General features: G+C 52.8%; 4 protein-coding genes across 8 annotated transcripts; 2 read left to right on the top strand and 2 right to left on the bottom strand.

The window, feature by feature from the left end:
* Positions 1–1,677: 1,677 nt before the first annotated feature.
* On the bottom strand, positions 1,678–4,564 carry PRDX2 (peroxiredoxin 2). Its single transcript, XM_053910538.1, has 6 exons — positions 4,427–4,564; positions 3,833–3,955; positions 3,588–3,741; positions 2,867–2,989; positions 2,571–2,701; positions 1,678–1,993 (listed from the first exon to the last, which is right to left on the bottom strand). Exons 2-6 carry the CDS (start codon positions 3,933–3,935, stop codon positions 1,908–1,910), a joined length of 597 nt encoding a protein of 198 aa, XP_053766513.1. The 5' UTR covers positions 3,936–3,955; positions 4,427–4,564; the 3' UTR covers positions 1,678–1,907.
* A 1-nt stretch (position 4,565) lies between these two features.
* On the top strand, positions 4,566–6,557 carry THSD8 (thrombospondin type 1 domain containing 8). Its single transcript, XM_045192482.2, has 3 exons — positions 4,566–4,890; positions 5,982–6,187; positions 6,425–6,557. Exons 1-2 carry the CDS (start codon positions 4,674–4,676, stop codon positions 6,179–6,181), a joined length of 417 nt encoding a protein of 138 aa, XP_045048417.2. The 5' UTR covers positions 4,566–4,673; the 3' UTR covers positions 6,182–6,187; positions 6,425–6,557.
* RNASEH2A (ribonuclease H2 subunit A) lies at positions 6,501–15,790 on the top strand. 2 transcript variants are annotated; one of them, XM_024556977.4, is made up of 8 exons: positions 6,501–6,753; positions 6,961–7,032; positions 7,159–7,285; positions 7,389–7,476; positions 8,989–9,126; positions 9,233–9,320; positions 10,330–10,453; positions 14,785–15,790. In XM_024556977.4, exons 1-8 carry the CDS (start codon positions 6,627–6,629, stop codon positions 15,029–15,031), a joined length of 1,011 nt encoding a protein of 336 aa, XP_024412745.1. In that variant the 5' UTR covers positions 6,501–6,626; the 3' UTR covers positions 15,032–15,790. The 2 variants fall into 2 exon arrangements, with proteins under 2 accessions (XP_024412745.1, XP_024412746.1); XM_024556978.4 differs by lacking the exon at positions 14,785–15,790 and adding an exon at positions 10,566–10,761.
* Positions 13,562–17,044, bottom strand: RTBDN (retbindin). 4 transcript variants are annotated; one of them, XM_045192478.3, is made up of 6 exons: positions 16,764–16,941; positions 16,145–16,319; positions 15,556–15,622; positions 15,316–15,432; positions 14,697–14,793; positions 13,562–14,128 (listed from the first exon to the last, which is right to left on the bottom strand). In XM_045192478.3, exons 2-6 carry the CDS (start codon positions 16,311–16,313, stop codon positions 13,901–13,903), a joined length of 678 nt encoding a protein of 225 aa, XP_045048413.2. In that variant the 5' UTR covers positions 16,314–16,319; positions 16,764–16,941; the 3' UTR covers positions 13,562–13,900. The 4 variants fall into 4 exon arrangements, with proteins under 4 accessions (XP_045048413.2, XP_045048415.2, XP_045048412.2 ...); XM_045192477.2 differs by lacking the exon at positions 16,764–16,941 and adding an exon at positions 16,948–17,044 and having other exon boundaries at positions 13,564–14,128; XM_024556979.3 differs by lacking the exon at positions 16,764–16,941 and adding an exon at positions 16,948–17,043 and having other exon boundaries at positions 13,568–14,128; positions 15,316–15,426.
* Between the last annotated feature and the right edge of the window lie 1,442 nt (positions 17,045–18,486).

Genomic DNA, 18,486 nt, shown 5'->3' with positions numbered 1-18,486 from the left:
CAAGGGCCGCGGCGCCCGGAAGGAGGCCGGGATTTTCCCAGGCGGGCGGCTGCCCGGGCCCGGAAAGCCCCAGGCTTGGGTCCAGAGCGTCCGAGGTGGGCGGGCCGCGCTCTTGAGTCCAGGGAGTCACTCAGAGCCTCCCTCCTCTGACTGGCGCCCTGGCCCCACCGCGCCCACGCTTGTCTGACCTGACCTGGGTGAGGGGTAGCTGCTGCCTGCACGTCCCTGCCGCCGCGGTCCCCCTCACCCTCGCCAGGAAGGGCGGTGCCCGCCTGCCAGTTTCCCCTCCCGGTGCCAAGCCAGGATCGGGGCGACTGCCAGGTCTGGTCCTGGCGAGGCGGCTGCTCTGGCCGCAGGGCGCCTTTGCCTCTCTCACGGGGCTCCTCCTCCTGCAACTGGAATGGGAATGAGGGTAGCTGGTGCGCCCCCCTAGGGGGCAGGCTGGCCTGGGAGCTGAAAGCACTCAGAACAGCAAAGAAACCAGGCAACAGGGGCGGGATGGGCAGAACAGACACTTTATTAATTTATTTATAAACTACTTAACAACCTGGCCCTGGAGACACAGTCCGGACCACAGCAGGCAAACAGATAATTAACAAGGAAGCATGACTCGTAGATGGTGGTTAAGTGCTAAGAAGAGAAGACACAGGTCATAGTAGTAGTGATGGGCAGGGGAGATGAGCTGCTTTGGAGAATGGTTTGGGAACATGGGCCTTTAATAAGACCAGATTTGAAGCCCAGCCCTGAGAAAATCCTGGGTAACAGCATTCTGCACAGAGGGAACACATGCAGTTCCTGTGGCCAGAGCAAGATCAGCTTGTTAAAGAACAGTAAGAAGCCAGTGTGTCTGGAATGAAGTAAACCAGGAGGATGGAGACAAGGTCAGGAAAGACCACACAGCCTTGAAGAGAAGTATAGATAAATTTTCAAGGCTAAGATTAGTGACTTCAGTGGGTATTAAGCTGGATAGCATTAATGGGTCTACGTATTAAATGAGCTTGTCTACCCAGTTCTGTGGAAGTGGGGGCCCAGAGTAGAAACGCCACTTGCCTGGGCACATATTATCAACTGCCTTCCTGGGAAAATTGTCTTGCTCCTGACACCTGCCTCCTAGCCTAACCCTCACCCTTTCACCCTATGGGCTGACAGGCAGCAATAGGCAGCCCTTCCAACCTGTGGTGGGACACAGCTTGCCCACTGTGCATGTAGCTCCAGCTCTCATTCTTAGTTCTGCTCATGCACCCTCTTTCCCATAAGACTGAACTCTTCCTTCAGGCCCAGGAACCTGCCCTACTAACCATTCACTGGGCCAAGCTTCCCATACTTGATCTCTTTTAACATGTATGATGATCTAGCTTGGTTGTCTTTATTACCATTTTCCTGCTAAAGAAAGCCAGGAGGGATCACATCTCTTAAATGACAGTTGAACATAGCCTGGCTGATGACGAGGTCTGGGGACTGCCCTCCAAGGTCAAGTACAGGGACTTGCTGCAGCAAGGGGCAAAGAGACCTCCTCACCCTGTAAACTGCCCTTAGGCCAAAAAATGAAAGTGAACATAGGGTACGACTGCCACCTTGTGGTGCAGATGAGTAACTACAGCGCCAGTTTCTCAGGCCAGAGCTTGAAGGAAACAGGGGTGGGCTGGGAGTCTACAGGACAGACCACACCAACACAGATTCACATCTGTCCCTAATACTTTATTGGTCACCTCTAGGCCTGTGCCTGGTTGGGCAGCTCCAGGAATCGGTCACCATTCACCACTCAGCTAGGAATATGAAAAGGCCTGGGACTAGTCCTTCTGGGTCACACACTGTGGAATATGAAGGGATAGATCTGGCCTTTCCTGGGCCAGCACAGGGCACCCAGATAGGGGCCAAGAGCCCAAGCTTGGTGCCTGTTTGTCAGCCTAGTTGTGTTTGGAGAAGTATTCCTTGCTGTCATCCACGTTGGGCTTGATTGTGTCACTGCCTGGCTTCCAGCCAGCGGGACAGACTGTGGGAAGACACAAGAAGGCACACGTGAGGCTACGGTCCCATATTCAAAGCAGGGCAGCAGTGAGAAGCGAAGCAAGATCCGGGGTGCAGAAGAAAAAGCCCAAAGCCAAGTGGCCCAGGCCCAAGACCATACCACATGTGGACAGAAGCTCCCAAGACCAGGTGTACGTTTCTGGCTGACATTTTTATTTCTTTTTGGCCCCTTTCGCCCCATCTTTTCCACTCAGCCTCATCCCTACTTGACTTTGAGAGACTATGGTTAGGCTATGCCCTGCACCCAGGAAGGTACTCTGATCCAACTAATTTTATTGAAGCCTGCCTTGGCACATGACTTCTCCAATACCTTCTCTATAGATATTTATTATTAGCTCCCAGCTCCCCACCCTCATATTGCGATATCTCCCCCCACCAGACTAGAAACTTCCTGCAAATAAGGCCCTGAGCTGAATCATCTTTGGGGCCCTCACATCTATGTCACACAGGTGACCAAGCAGGCAGTGGATGTCCGCAAAGGGACAGAGAGAGGGCTGCGTATGTGCCCACTCGTGAACACATGTAAATGTGTGCCAACTCACCTTCCCCATGCTCATCTGTGTACTGAAAGGCCTGGACCAGCCGAAGAGCCTCATCCACGGAGCGCCCCACAGGCAAATCATTGACAGTGATCTGGCGAAGGACACCTTTGCCATCGATGATAAAGAGGCCCCTGAAGATACAAGGGTTCACAGTGAAGATCTGGGAGCTCCCACTGGTAGGGCCAGGGGAGGGAGCATCATCTCCCTGCCAGTCACAGGCTTGGGGCAACGAGGGCATCGCCCAAGAGTGGTCCCCTCACCCTGAGGATGGGGGTCCCCCGAGCATCCCACAGTACCTGTAGGCAATCCCCTCATCTTTCTTCAGCACACCATAATCACCAGACAAACTTCTGGTTACATCAGCCAGCAGGGGGATATTCAGAGGGCCCAAGCCTCCCTCCTTCCGGGGGGTGTTAATCCTGGGGGTGGGAGAGACAGGGCTGGGACCTCAGGATGTCTGGCACAGCAGGGTCCTCACCCTGTGGGCCTGGGTGTGATAAAGGCTGGAGAGGGGTTGCTGGAGGAGAGAGATAAGGGGCTTTAGAGCAAGGCCCTGGGAGTCCCACCCACTCCACCCTGAAGTGGGTGCAGGGGGTTGTTTCCATAACTGGGAAGACTAACTAATGCTCTCGTTCCAATAAAGTGTTTTCACATGTGCTGTGGTCTGAGGCATCTTAGGACAGAGCCCCCAACCTCCTTCCTCTCTAGCTGTGACCTGGGGACCAGCCCTTCACGCCCTTGAACTCCAGTTGCCACCTTCTTGAAAGTTCTTGGGAGGGAGGCTGCTTTGCCCCAAGTGAGATAAAGTGTTTGTAACTCCACACCAATTAACTAAATTCCACATGCTAATTACTGTCGTCATCATCGTTAAGGACCTGGGCGTCATTATTTCCATTATTTTCAAGATGGGAAAGGAGGTGCGGAGGTTGAGCGACAGCAACTAGAACGAACATACAGCTCAGACCCTGTAGAGGTGTGGGTTTGGCTGCATCCCTCCCTGTTGGTCCCCACTCATACCAAGCCAGGTGGGTGAACTGCGAGTCTACAGAGACCCCCAGCACCTCGCAGCCCAACTTGCGGAAGTCCTCGGCATGCTCGCTGAAAGCGATGATCTCCGTGGGGCACACAAAAGTGAAGTCCAAAGGGTAGAAAAAGAGGACTACGTATTTGCCTGGAGGTGGGGGCAGGAATAGAAGAGTGAGGGCCCAGCCCCTCCGATACCAGGGATCCGCCCTACCTGGGCCCCTCCAGGCCGCCCTCACCTCTGTAGTCTGAAAGCTTCACCTCCTTGAAGGCGCCATCCACCACGGCGGTGGCCTGGAAGTCCGGGGCGGGCTTTCCGATGTGAGCGTTTCCGGAGGCCATGACTGAAAGCTGAGACCCCCCTACACCCCCACCGCCAGGTCAGTGTGCCCACGAAGGACCTTTTGTCCCCGCTCCGGAAGGTCACCCTGGGTGCTGGGCCCGGCGACTGAGTCAGAGAGGCTGAGGCTACCTCACTCTCCCGAACCCTCCTTGGTACCGACTCTGCAAGGCTTTTAGACCACGGGAGACCCGCCCCCCCTCCTCCGCGCTCCTCCCACGCCTCCTGCCAGCAAGAGCAGTTCAGCCGCTGCAGCCAAGCTTTCCATTAGCGTGCGGTGGTGCAGGCTCACCGCCGGGGGAGGAAATCCCAGCAAGCAGGGGACCGGAAGCACGCCAAGGCCCAAGCCTCGATTTCCCCACCCCACCCCAAGGACAAAGGCGGCCACCACGTTGGGTGAAGAACAAAAGGCGGCCAGCGCTGAAGTCTGGAGAGCGCCGGAGAGGCTCCAAGGGGGCTTCTCCCCAGGACGGTGCGCCCCAGGTGTCCCTACCTGCGTGGGGAAGGGTGGGACGCACAGAGAAGCAAACTAGCTGACTCGCGTTCTCAGAGACAAGTGCTAGCAGGACCGCGGAGCCTTTTATGCAAGGCCCGAACCATGACGCTCAGGGCCGGGGGTGGTGACGACAGGAGCGGTCGGGTCCACTGCCAACCTAGTGGAGGGGGTGGAGCCGGCGAGGTCTGCGGCTGGGTGAGACGCGCAGCCGCGGGCCGCGCCCACTGCGCCCACCACGAGAGTAATGAGGGTCCCACTGACCCCGCGCGGGGCTCGGCCCGGGAGCGTGGTGGGGCGGTTGGACTCCGGCATGGCCGGGAGTCCAACTGAGCTACTGCTGTCACCTTTGATGTTCCTGCTGCTGACTACGCCTGTCCAGGTCTCCCCCGACTACCATTACTTTGGCGATCAGGGAGAAGGCGACACCTGGGAGCAGTTACGGCTGCAGCTTCAGGGGAAAGGTAACCCCAGGCCGCGGGTGTGACGGTGTGGAAAGATGCCCCCTTGCCCCACTTTGTCAGGTGGCTGCAAACAGATCCTCCTCCACAGACTTCAGATCTCCGCCCAGCCCAGCACTGGCGGCCTCCGTTGGACTGGTCACTTTTTTCAGTTTTTCTCATTCCTACATTGAAATAGAGAGTGCTTTTAAGCAACTTACACAGGGAGGTGGGGGGGTGAGCAGGACCCAGGCAGACACATCCATAAACACATGGATAAGTGATGGGAAGGGCGGAGATAAAGAAAGAAGGTGGCAGGTCAACTTCCGAAGTCTGAGAAGGCCTGGCTGAAGAAGATAGGTAACCAATGCTGTTGGCATGACAAGAAAATAAAAAATAAATAAATAAAAATTTTAAAAAGCCAAGATTTGGGGGAAAGAGTGTTGCCAGGGAGCGGGAACAGCATATGCCAAGGCCCAAAAAGACTGACAGAAGGATGGAAAGATGCCAGTGTTATGTGATGGAGGCTTGGTGAGTTAGAGTCTGTCTCATAGATGCTAGGGAAAATTCATAAAAAGAACCCTGTAAAGGGGAGTGGTTAAGCGCTTAGTAAATTGTAGTTGTTTTAAGAGTGATCATACTCATTGTGTTTGTTCTAAGAGCTAGCACAGTGCAGGGGCTTTAAATATCTTTATTATGGTAATTATATCATTTAATTTACCACCTGACAGACCTGCTGGTCAGGTGGCATGGTGCCTGCTGGAAAGGCTTATGATTATGTCCCTGAAGACGGGAGTCAGCTTCTGAGGGTGGGCATGAAGGGTGTTGTACCACAGTCCCAACTGGCACAGCTGGGAAGTGTCAGTTTGCAGTCCCTCTGGGTCACTCGCCAGATGTGTGAGCTCAGAAGAATGGCTTGCTCTTTCTAGGTCTCAGTTTCTCCACCTGGGACTAATGGGAAGACTAAATTAGATCCTTTATGGCAGGGCGCCTGGCACAGAGGCACATCGCTGCAAACATGAGCTGTGGCTGTTAGTGTCCTTAGCTTCCTCCCGCCCTAGAGGAGGGCCTGGGGGTAGGTGCCCCGCCCCCGACCTGGCCCCTCCATCCCTTAGACGTGGAGGACTCAGTCCTTGGCCCGTGGGGAAAGTGGCGCTGTCTTTGCGACCTGGGCAAGCAGGAGCGCAGCCGTGAGGTGCTGGGCACAGCGCCGGGCCCGGTGTTCGTGGACCGCGAGAACCTGGTGCAGGTGCGGCCCTGCCGGCAACGGGACTGTTCACCCTGCAAGCCGATCGACTGCGACTGGAGACCCTGAGTCTGGGTGAGAGACAGGCACAGGGAAGGCAGGCCGGGGTGGTCTGGCAACTCCCCAGAGTGGGCGGCAACAAAAGAAGGACAATGGGGGGCGCAGACGAGGTGGAAACCTGGAAGGGAGAACTAGGGCCGTAAGTCTGGTCCTTAAGGGTGGTGAGGGGAAGGAGAGAGCTGAGTCCAGAGATCCGAAACCTCGGAGCGGAGCTTCGAAAGCGACCCTTCCCACCTGGTTTTCCAAACTCAGACCTCGGCGGTCGGCCTCCGGAACTACGATTCCCAGGAAGCTGCACGGCAGTGTCGTAGGCTTCCGCTGCACAAACGTCAACGGCAGCGGGAGCGTTGGAGGCGTGTCCTGTACGCTGATTGGTTGGGCCCCGCGGGAAAACGCGCCGTGATCTGAGCTGGCACACCTAGTTCCTGCAGCTGGTGGCGGCAACCGTGGCGGCATGGATCTCAGAGAGCTGGAAAGAGACAATACGGGGCGCTGTCGTCTGAACTCACCTGTCCCTTCAGTGTGTCGCAAGGAGCCGTGCGTCCTGGGCGTCGATGAAGCGGGCCGGGGCCCGGTGCTGGGTGCGCCCCAAAGGCCGGGTTGAAGGAGGGACGGGATAAGGGGGGGGATGCAAATTACACTGGAATGGGAGCCGGAATTGCACTGGATTCGGTGTGGGGGGTGATAGTAGTGATAGCCATGACATTAGTGATGGCACCGGAAAATGTGATGATGAAACAGGGATGGCGACTTTCATGGGCTCACTAGTGGGACCCCCATTTCCGCAGGCCCCATGGTCTATGCCATTTGTTATTGTCCCCTGTCACGCCTGGCAGATCTGGAGGCCCTGAAAGTGGCAGGTGAGCCTTTGATGTATGGCTGGGAAGGGGGTTCCTGGGCATGTGTAGGGGCAGGTCTAAACTGGGGAGAGAGAGCAGGAATTGGGAGAACCAGCCACTCTCCTCCTCTCCCAACCCTTCCCTCAGACTCAAAGACCTTGTCGGAGAGCGAGCGGGACAGGCTCTTTGCGAAAATGGAGGAGGATGGGGACTTTGTGGGCTGGGCACTGGACGTGCTGTCTCCAAATCTCATCTCTACCAGCATGCTTGGGCGGTGAGGGGTCCCTGGGAGGGGCCAGGGTGGAGGGGCAGCCAAAGTGGGCTGGAAGGGATCAAAGGCTAGAATGGGGTTGACTGGGCTCTGTCCCCCATTGCAGGGTCAAATACAACCTGAACTCTCTGTCCCACGATACAGCCACTGGGCTGGTTCAGTTTGCGTTGGACCAGGGCGTGAAAATTGCTCAGGTGAGCTAACTGTTGGCTGATCACCTTAGGATAACGTGGGGTATGAGTGCAGGGGGCAATTCAGCATCAGACATATCTGTAGTAAGTACCTCAGGAATATTTGTTGCTGCTGTTTACTTTCTACTGCTTTTCCTACCCTAAATGTGTGCCCCACTGAGGACCATGGTGGGGCCCCCAGCCCCACTCATATCTAAAGGCTCAGTGTCCAGAACAAATCCCACATCTGTCCACCTGTCCTAGTGCAGGGCACCCTCCAGTCCTGGACACCTTTCCCATCCTCTTCACCGTCCTCCTGCAATCTTCTCCCAATATAGCAGCCGCCGACCATCATTTTTTTTCAAAATGTAAACCTAAACATTTTGATTTTCTGATTACAATGGAAATTAATTAAGTCAGGAAAATTCACAGTCAGGGGGAGGAGAATGAGATTAAATTACTAGAGAGAAGTATAAGTAGGCATGGTATCGAATGTTCAGAGGCAAAGAACCAGCTGTTTTGAGAGAATGACAAGGGTAGATACACTTGAGGTAGGGAAGGGAGTAAGGGAGCCTTGCTGAGGAGGTGGCTGAGATTCAGAACTGGGATGTGGAGTTGACAATACGGTACTGGAACAAGGACCGTCCCCTTGAGTTCATGACCAAGTCAGGTAGATGGATGTTCAGCTGGTAAGCAAATAATAAAGGTAATTTCTGAGAACAGTAACTACTGTGGAGATCACTTTCCTTTTTACCTCCCTGACCTTCTCTCTGCTCCAGTCACAGGGGCTTCCTATTCCCATCCAGCATACTGGACACAGTCCCACCTCAGGGCCTTTGCACTGGCTGTTTCCTCTGCCTCAAACACTTGTCCAGATCTCCATCCACATGGTTCATTCCCTCATCTCCTTCAGGCCTTTATTCCAATGCCATCACCTCAGTGTGACCTTCCCTGAACCACCCACCTCTGTTTAAAATGCCAACCTCTTCTAGGCCCTGGCTGGGAATACTTCAGTTGATTAGAGCATTGTCCTGATAGGCCAAGGTTGTGGGTTTGATCGCCGGTTAGGGCACAAACAAAAAGCAACCAATGAATGCATAAATAAGTGGAATAACAAATTGACATTTCTCTCTCTCTTAAAAAATTATCAATAAAAATTTTAAAAAGTGACAGCTTCTTCCAACTGTCTCCTATCCTGTATTATTTACCTCGTTTCTTATCTGTGGCCCTTACCAGGGTGTCCCCTCCATGAGAACATGGATTTTTGTCTGGTGTGTTCACAGCCTAGTTCCCAGTATTAAGTGCAGCCCATGGCATGCAGTACATGCTCAGTAAAATGTACAGTGGGTGCAGCTTGATCAGGAAAAGCCTCCTTGGGAGATAATACATGAGCTGAGACCCCTGAGAAGTATGCAGCCTGGGACAAGATGAGAGAGGAATATTCCAAGCAGTGGGCAAAGGCTATGAGGCTGGATCATTTGCACAGTTGTTTATCCCAATATTTGTTGAATTAATACATTTCTATCACTGCTACAGGTATTTGTGGACACTGTGGGACTGCCAGAGACATACCAGGAGCGGCTGCAGCAGCGCTTTCCCAGCATTGAGGTGACAGTTAAGGCCAAGGCAGATGCCCTCTACCCCGTGGTCAGTGCTGCCAGCATCTGTGCCAAGGTCAGCCCCCTTGCTGTCCATGACTGGCTCCCAGCATCCCTCTGGGCAGGGGACGGGTGTGGCTGCCTTGAAGGAAGGAGGTCCCAAGTGCCTATCTTGCCCATAGGTGGCCCGAGACCAAGCTGTGAAGAACTGGAAATTTGTGGAAAAACTAAAGGACCTGGACACTGATTATGGCTCAGGTTACCCCAATGGTGAGCAGATGGTGGTTGGACTGCTTTGGGAGCTGCCGTGAGATAGTGATGCTGATGATAACTTTGGCAAGGCAGGCCTGAGAGTGGTTCTGCTTGCCCTGCTCCACAGTGGAGGAGGCCGAGGCCCAGACTGGGGGCCACTTGCTCATGGCCAGTGTGTGGCAGAGCTGGTTTCCAGCTAAGAGGTTCCTTCCTCCCTTCTCCCTCCCTCCCTCCCTTCCTCCCTCTCTGCTGTCTCTCTGGAGCCCTGGTAAGGGATTGAGACCCGTGGTGGGTGTCTGTGCATTTGTTAAGGGAAAGGGGGCAAAGTGAGTGGCACCAGCTTGTGTCCAGTGACCCCAGCTCAAATCTATCGATTTTCTCTCCATGATGAGGCTCAGTTTCCTTTTCTGAAGTGGAAGTGATTGTGCTCCCCTCAACACGCACACAAGGGCAGATTCAAAGATTCTGTGGTTGGGTTCAAGGAACCCCCTGGTCCTTCTAAGACCCAGGAAGACTGGTAGGTGGATGGGGTGACGCAGTCTGTGATTGGAACTTAGGTAAGGCCAAAGTGAAGAAACCAGGTCCAGGCCAAAAACAGTTTGGCCAGCATTCAGTGCTTACTGAGTACCTGGTAGACACCATGCAGGGCCAAGCCCTGGGGATATAGCTGTGAGCAAGACAAACAAGGATCACCCTACCCCACTGAGCTCATGGTTAACGTGGAGAAGATGAGCTTTAACCTCAAAGTCCACCCATACTGGTTTAGTGACGTAGTCCTTAAGGGGTAAGAGAGATGTCTCAGAGGCAGTATTTTTAATCAGTATCTTGAGCAAACTGTTGGTCAAGGGAAGAGTCAGAGGGGGAACTGCCTATGCAAGGGTCCTGAGGCAAGAAGATGTCTCAGACGGTGGGAGGTGCCTTAGGTACTCCAGAGGTGGCCTGAGATGGGGTGGTAGGGCCTCAGATGGCAGTCTGAGGATCTGGGACTGTATGGCTGTCACCATTGCCCACCCCACCCCTTCCCTAGATCCTAAGACAAAAGCATGGTTGAGGAAGCATGTGGAGCCCGTGTTCGGCTTTCCCCAGTTTGTCCGGTTCAGTTGGCGCACAGCCCAGAGCATCCTGGAGAAGGAGGCAGAAGACGTTATATGGTGGGTGTCCCAGAGGTGCTGTGAGGAGGGAGGGCGGCTAGAGCTCAGCCCTGACTGGGAGAGCTGCCCCTGCCCCCCAAAGATGGTCAGTGTTATCATCTCTTACCCACAGGGAGGACTCATCTACAGGGGATCAGGAGGGACTAGGGAGGATCACATCCTATTTCAAGGAAAGCCCCCGAAACCGCCCCCGCCTACCCCACCGGTACTTCCAGGAGCGTGGCCTAGAGTCAGCCACCACTCTCTAGGAGTCAGCCTGTACCCCCTTTACCATCCCCTCAGTTTGTGATTAAAATTGCTTAAGGAAAGCCAAGCGTGAGGGTTGTACTTTGGGGTGGAATGGGGTGGGGGTGTGCTCTGTGGCTGGATCCAGCTACCGAGTTTTGCAACATAAACAAGGTGGGCAATGTTTGATTGATTTTACTTTAAGATATATGTTTGTATGATACAGAATTAAGAAGGACCAAATTGAGAAGCACCCTGCCCCAGCTCACTGGGGGGCTTACTCAGTCTGTTTGGGCTGCAATAACAATACACCACAGACTGGGTAGCTTAGGGTTTTCTTTATCCTCACCTGAGGATATGTTTATTGATTTTGGAGAGAGAGGAAGGGAAGGGGGGCAGGGAGAGAGAGAGAAAGAAAGAAACACTGATGTGAGAAACATCAGGTCAGTTGCCTTCCATACATGCACCAGCCAGGGATTGAACCTGCAACCTAGGTATGTGCCCTGACCAGGAATTGAACCTTCAACCTTTTGGTGTATGGAACAATGTTCCGACCAACCGATCTACCCAGCCAGGGCTGCGTGGTGTATTAACAACGGACATTTCCCTGGCTGATGTGGCTCAGTGGGTTGAGCACCAGCCTACAAACCAAAAGCTCACCTGTTCGATTCCCAATTCCAGGTCAGGGCACATGCCTGGGTTGTGGGCCAGGTCTGCAGTGAGGAGCATGCAAGAGGAACCAGTCCGTGTTTCTCTCGCTCCCTCTCTTTCTCCTTCCCCTCCCCTCTCTCTAAAAAACAAAATCTGGCCCTGGCTGGTGTGGCTCAGTGTATTGAGCACTGGCCTGCGAACCAAAGGTCGCCAGTTCCATTTCTGGTCAGGGCACATACCTGGGTTGTGGGCCACATCCCCAGTGGTGGGGCACGCAAGAGGCAACCACGCATTGATGTTTCTCTCCCTCTCTCCCTTCCTTCCCCTCTGTCTAAAAATAAATAAATAAATAAAAATCTTAAAAAATAAGAATAAACAAAATCTTAAAAAGAAAACACCCAACATTTATTAAAGTTCTGGAGGCTGGAAGTCCAAGGTCAGTGTATCAGCATGGTCATGTTCTGGTGAGGGTTCTCTTCTGGGTTGCAGACTGCTGACTTCTCACTGTGTCCTCGCGTGGGGAGAAGGGTGAGGGATCTCTGTGTGGTCCTTTTCATAAGGGCACCAATTCCATTCCCTTTTTTTTTTTTTACACTTTTTATTGCACTTTTACATGACCTTTTATTCCTTCCCCCCACTAATACTAATTCCATTCTTGAGGGCTCCACACTCATGACCTAGGCACATACTGAATGTTCCACCTCCTAATACCGTCATCTTTGGGATCAGGATTTCAACATGGGAACTTGCAGGGACACCACCATTCAGACCATAGCAGGTGCCTCCTACAGCCTTCCAGAGATAACCCATGTTACAAACGTGTGAACAGATACATTGTCTCCGGAAATTTCTCTCTCTCTCTTTTTTTTTAATTTAGAGAGAGGGGAAAGGAGGAAGAAGGAGGGGGAGAAACATCAATGTGTGAGAAAAACATCAATCATGCCCCAGCTGGGGACCGGCCCACAACCTAGGCATGTACTCTGACCAGGAATTGAACTGGCAACCTTTTGCTTTATTGGATGACACTCAACCAACTGAGCCACACCAGCCAGGGCTGCAATTTCATTTTTTACACAAATGGAAACAAACTATACTCTAGATAGTGCACATGACTCTTTGCACCACATATATCTTGGAGGTAATTCCCAATGGGTATCTAAAGACCTTATTTGCTTTATAGCTGAAGAGTCCTGCGTGACATGACTGTTCTGTAGTTTAATGCCTCTTTATAAACACTGAGTAATCGCTCAGCTTGCTGTTAAATCTGTGTAATAGGGAATGACGGTGATATGTCGCTATTTCTTGTGTACAGCTTTGTAGGATAAATTCCAACAGGTGGGGTTGCTAGGTTAGAGAATCTCTGTGTTTATAATTTGGAGAAGAGATATTTTCAAATTCCCCTCCTTAAAGGCTTGTACCCAATGGGCACACCCATCAGCAATGTAAGTGAGCACTGAAGGCAGGGAATGAACCTGTGTTCAGCAGTGCCTGGACACAGGAGGCATCCACCAATCTTGCTCTATTGAAACTAAAAGAACCTTGCCCTGCCCTGGCTGGTGTGGCTCAGTGGATGGAGCACCAGCCTGCGAACTGAAGGGTCGCTGGTTTGATCCCCAGTCAGGGCACATGCCTAGGTTGTAGGCCAGGTCCCCAAACAACTGATCAATGTTTCTATCCCTCTCTTTCTCCCTCCCTACCCCTCTCTCTAAAAAAATAAATACAATTTTTTAAAGATTTTATTTATTTATTTTTAGATGGAGAGAGAAAGAGAGGGAGAGAAACATCAATGTGTGGTTGCTTCTCGCGCGCCCACCATCAGGGGCATGGCATGGCCTGCAACCCAGGCATGTGCCCTGACTGGGAATCTAATTGGCAACCCTTTGGTTCACAGGTCAGTGCTCGATCCACTGAGCTACACCAGCCAGAGCAATAAAAATCTTTAAGAAAAATAAATAAATAACCCTCTTTTCCAGATGAGAAGAAGGAGAAGGATTAGGAGTAGTGCTTACAACCCAAATCCTGAGTTCCAGTGCAGCCCTTTGCCTTGGTGATTTGGGGGAATGGGGAGGAAGGAAGGGTACTTCTCTTGTGTCAGGGGGCTTCTTCTCGGCGGCACACAGTGGGAACACATGTGCCCTGGTCAGCCCTTCTGACTCCCTCCCCCCATTTCTGACATCTGAATATTCCAAGTTACTGAGACAAGTGCTCCAGAGTACAGGCCATCATCATTTACACCTACTCTAGTGAGTCAGGCGCTAACTCTAGGACCTGAGGATTAGAAGTGCAACACCTATCACTCTGGCAACTATCTTTCCCACCTGTTTCCCCAAGAAGCTGCCACATCATTTGCTGTAGTTGGTGACTTTATTCCGGGGTCGGGGGGTAAGGAGGAAATGAGCTAGAGTTGCATTGTTTTTCTAATAATTTGGAGTCTGGGGCTCCAGGGAGGAGGGACAGGGCTCTAGAAACTACATGGCTGAGAGAGAGAGGGGTAGAGTTCTGAGTGTCTAGAGGGGCCAGGCATGGGGGTAGGGGCACAGGGATCTGTCTCCCATCTAAGGGCAGTGCCCCCTAGGGGCCACTGCCGCTTCCACTGCCACTCCCACTGCCTGCAGCCTCCCGGATCCAGGTGTGAGGGTGGCGGGAGGACAGGAAGGTGGTTTCCCTGGACCTCCGTCCCTGTCTGGGATGCGGAAGCACCGAGATGGAAATGTTGAGGCAGTGACCAGTGCCAGGAACAGCCACGGGCAGTGCATAGCCAAGAACTGTGCGACAAAGGTCCACTCCATCTGTGAAGGTCTGGGAGAAGAGGTGGAGTTAGTGGGGGGAGTGCAGATACCCTGGGGATGTGGCCCTCTGGTGCAGGTAAAGAGCAGTTTTTCAGATCCTTGGCCTTGAGAAGAGAAAGGCCCCCGAGTTCCATTGACGGTAGGGGCCAGAGGAGCGTCTTGGGGCAGGCAATTCCAGCCTCTGAGTCCTCCTGGGAGTCTGGGGGAGGGGCCACACTGGCGAGGGCGGGGGGGGGGGGGAGTGGAGTTGGGGGGGTACTTGGGGAAGGCGAATAGTTAGTTCTTACTGGGTCCCAAGGGGCTGGGGCTTTGGGGAAGGTGACAGGCCTCTGGGTCTTCAGACTGTGGGTGGGCCTAGAGCAGAGACAGTCCCTTAGGAAGGACAAAATCTAACTCTGTGGACATTAGGGAGGCTGCAGACATACACAGTATGTATTTCATTGTGGGGGTTGGGCTGTAGAAGGGGGAAGGGTGGGGACTTGAGAGTGCCAGGCCAAACCGTGGGGCCTAGGTGGTTTAAGACAGCACATACTAAGGGGAGGTTTCAGCCTCTTCCCTGTGCCCTGTCCCATGCTCACCTGGCCATAGGTTCTGCACTCAAGGTTGCAGTCCCTCTTTTCTAGGAGTGGCAGCCAAGGAGGGCCACAGGTGATATCACTTTTGCAGGTGGCAAACCTGGGGTCGGTGTGTGGAGAAAAGAAGGTGGGTAAAGGCTCTGCAGTTTCATTCCAGTGGGATTCCTCCTCTCCAAGGATCCGTGCGGTATATGCTCCTCCCCCACATCCAGGCACCAACGCTTAGGACGGTATCCGTACCAACACCACCCTCCAGAATTCACCCCGCCCCATATTCTCCACACATATACAGGGCTGTGTCACCACTGGCCGCATCCCTGCCCCCCACAGACCCTTAAACTCTCAACCCTTTCATGTTCTTTTCAAGAAAGAGACCCCGCCCCTTTGTTTAAGAACCGGGTCCAAGGGAGGCCACGCCAACGAGCTGCCAATTTTCAAAGCCAGTAGCTCTACACGCTCCGCCCCTTTCTGCCTAACCTCTAAACACTAAGCCTCAGCCTTTAGAACTTGGCCACAGTCGGAGGCAGGCCGCGCCCCTTCAAACACTAAGACCTGCAAGCTGCAGATCCCACCTGCCGGCCCGCGGAGACAGACCACTCGCCTCAAGCCCCGCCTCTCCTACCAGGCGTGACAGAGCTCCGTGCAGAGCGACTGTGTCTGGTGTATCCCCAATAGCCGAAAGCGGAAACGACTGCGGAGGGCAACTTGGAGGTGTTCCAGGAAGGATTCGCACCTGGACCTCGGGAGAGACAGGCCCGGATGGGTCAAGATGCGAGGGGGCTCTGACCCACTGACTCCTAGCTGGGGAAACAGAGCAAAAAGCGCAAGGAAATACACACGGTGGGGGCGGGGACCTACTCACCCAGGGCTGGGCTCCCCACAGCCCTCTGAGAAGATTCCAGGGTCCAGTGCCTCTGGTGTGTCCATCTCTGAGAAACAATGAACAGGGCAATGGAGAAGGGAACTCCTTTCACTTGGGGTCTTGGATCCTCAGGTAGGGTTGACCCCATTTATGTAATTCTTCCCAATCATAAATAAAACTTAAAGACTGCTTGAGGTGCGATGCATCTTCAAGTAATAATAATCATTTATCTTAATCAGTTATTTTTATGTTGCTGATAGTGGTATAAGTTCTCAAATGCGTGCATAAACCCCTTTACAACACCCCCATGAGGCAGGTCTATTACTTCTCCCCCTTATTAGTGGCTCACATGAGGCCGATAGAGGTTAAGTGACTTGCCCAGCTGCGCCCAAGCTACACAGTAGCAGAGTTGGGATTTGAACCCAGGCAGCCTCACTACAGAGCCTGTGCTTTCTAACCAGCAGTCTTCAGCACTAGTCCAGGCTGCCCATCCTGGTCACCCTAAGCCCGTTACAAGAAAATTCTGGCATTGCTAGGTTGGAGTGTGAGTGTTTGGGTGTTGGGGTTAGGCTGGGTCTGAAGTGCTCACCTGCTAGGTGCAGCGGGCCTGTGCCCAGATCAGCCGTCAGCGTATGGTGTCTCTGGGACCTAGTGGGGAGTGAATGGCTCTCTCCACAGGCCCCTAGCAGGATCCATGCCAGGGTCAGTTGCAGGGCCCAGACCAGGCCTCTGGGTTGAGTACAGCCCTTACAGGCCATGTCCACCTGAGATAAGAGTCAACTGGGTTATGGGATGAGTTTGGCCATCCTATTCTGGGAACTCAGGGTGGTACTCTTGATGCACACCCCAGAGATGGTGCCAGGCAGGACAGAGAATGAGCAGTTGAGGAGGCATTGGCCAAAGACCTTAAAATTCCAGGGTGCCACCAAGACCTGTCTCTGACCCAGGAGCCCCCCCTCCCAAAAGAATGGTGTCCCCTCCCTCTCTCTAGGTCCACCAGTTTGACCATGCTGCCCCTCCCCCCTCACATCCAGCAGGACACCTCAATCTTTTCAGCTCTCAAGCAACCCCCTCTGTCCTCAAAATTAAGGGGATGTCCTCAGCTATTTCAATGTCCCGCTTTTGTCCAGTAATTCCTCCAAATCTTCTGTCCAGTCTCCTCCCTCCTTCTCAATCCCCCAGTCCCTGCTGGCTCCTCTCATGGTCACCTTCTCTCAGCCTACAATCAGCTTAGGGGCTGCCAACCAGGACTGGGCCTTCGGAGCCAAGCTTGGCTGTGGTGGGAGTCAGGTTCTGCCGCTGGGGTTCAAAAACCCCAGGCCGGAGGAAACTGGGAGTCTGGAGACAAAACGATTCCCTACCCTCCTATGCCCCCTTGGGGTCACCTCTCACCACTTAGCCGGACTGAGGTCGAGAGCGCTGCTGAGACACTTCAAGGTTAAGTCCAGGAAACAGTGGGGCTGAAGAAAGGGGCGTGGTTTGATGCAGGGGAGGTGTTTCCCACCACCCCGCCCCCTGTTCAGCTGACCTAGGGCTGGAGAACCTGGACCGGTGTGTATACATACATCCTTGTGTTTGCTTTTATGTTGAGGTTGTGGCTAAAACTCTGGATCTATATGTGTGAGAAGTGTGTGTGTGTCGGATGAAGTGTGTTTGTGCGGTAGTGTGTCAAATGTTTGTCGTGTGCAGTTTATATGTGTCCCTTGTGTGATTGTGTGTGTGTTCAAAATCTGGATGAGGAGGACTGTATATGTCCCAAGCCAAGTATGTCCAGTTGAGGAAGAATCAGGTAATAAATGTAGGGGAGGAGAGGGGAGGATTGTGTTAGAACGGGTGTACTGTGAAAATGTTGGATCAGTAAGTGGATAACGTCAGTGGATAAAGGTTGTTGACCATAAATAAATGTTTACTATGAGTGAACAAGGGGGTGTTGTCATGTGTAGAAAGGGTGTGTCTGCATCTGAAATATGTGTGTGTGTCCCTTGAAAACATTTCCTCCATTCATTCATTCAACAAATATTTATTGAGCACCTGCTGTGTGTCAGATTCTGGGGATGCAGTAGCAACCAAGACATGAAAATCTCAATCTTTATAGATCTGATATTTTAGTAGAGCCTGATAAGAAAAACAGCCCTGCGGTGTGTGTGTGTGTGTGTGTGTGTGTCCATGTCTTGTTTTTGGAGGATGATGTGTCTGCATGATGGATGAGAGCTTGTGTGTGGCTGAGCTTCCTTTGGTTTGGGGACTGTGTGTGTGCGCTTTGCTGAGTGTATGTGTTGTTCGTGTTTGTACTTGCTGTATATGTGTATGTTTACATTTTCTAAGTATGTATTTGCAGAATGTGAGTTTGTTGTATCTGCTGAGTATGGGTGTGTGTGTTTGTGAAATATGTGTTTGCCGAGTGTGTAGATTTGATATGTGAGCCTGTTTGCTGACATGTGTTGGTGTATGTTTGCAGAGCATATGTGTACATGTGTGCACCTGTCCTCGTAGATATGTTTTTGTGCATATGTGTTTTTGTGGGTGATGACCATTACCACAAATCCTTCCCTTTCTTCTCGAGCTAGTGCAGAGCTTTTGTCTATTTTACTGCTGTAGTCCTAGGTCCCAAAACACTAATTTGCCCACAGTAGGTGCTCAATATGAGTTGAGTAAATGAACCGATTGCAGACACTGTCTCAGGGCCCCTCTTGGTCACCCATTTATGTCCTGGAGGCGCCAGCAACCAAGACCTCGTGGACTTAGCCTTCCCTCGGCATATCTTGGGGTAGCCCAGGGTGCTCGTAGGTCATATCTGTCCAGCCTGTGGTCTGCCTCCCGCCAGCCATTCCCCTCCCCTGACCTCAGCCCCCTTCCCTGCGCACATATTTCAGCACCCTGGACAGGATCTCATGAGATCAGCACCACGGAGAGCTCTCGCGACGGCAGGCG

This window comes from Desmodus rotundus, chromosome 9, assembly GCF_022682495.2.
Source record: "Desmodus rotundus isolate HL8 chromosome 9, HLdesRot8A.1, whole genome shotgun sequence".
NCBI classification, from domain to species: domain Eukaryota; kingdom Metazoa; phylum Chordata; class Mammalia; order Chiroptera; family Phyllostomidae; genus Desmodus; species Desmodus rotundus.
This window is presented reverse-complemented; position numbering and strand designations above follow the sequence as displayed.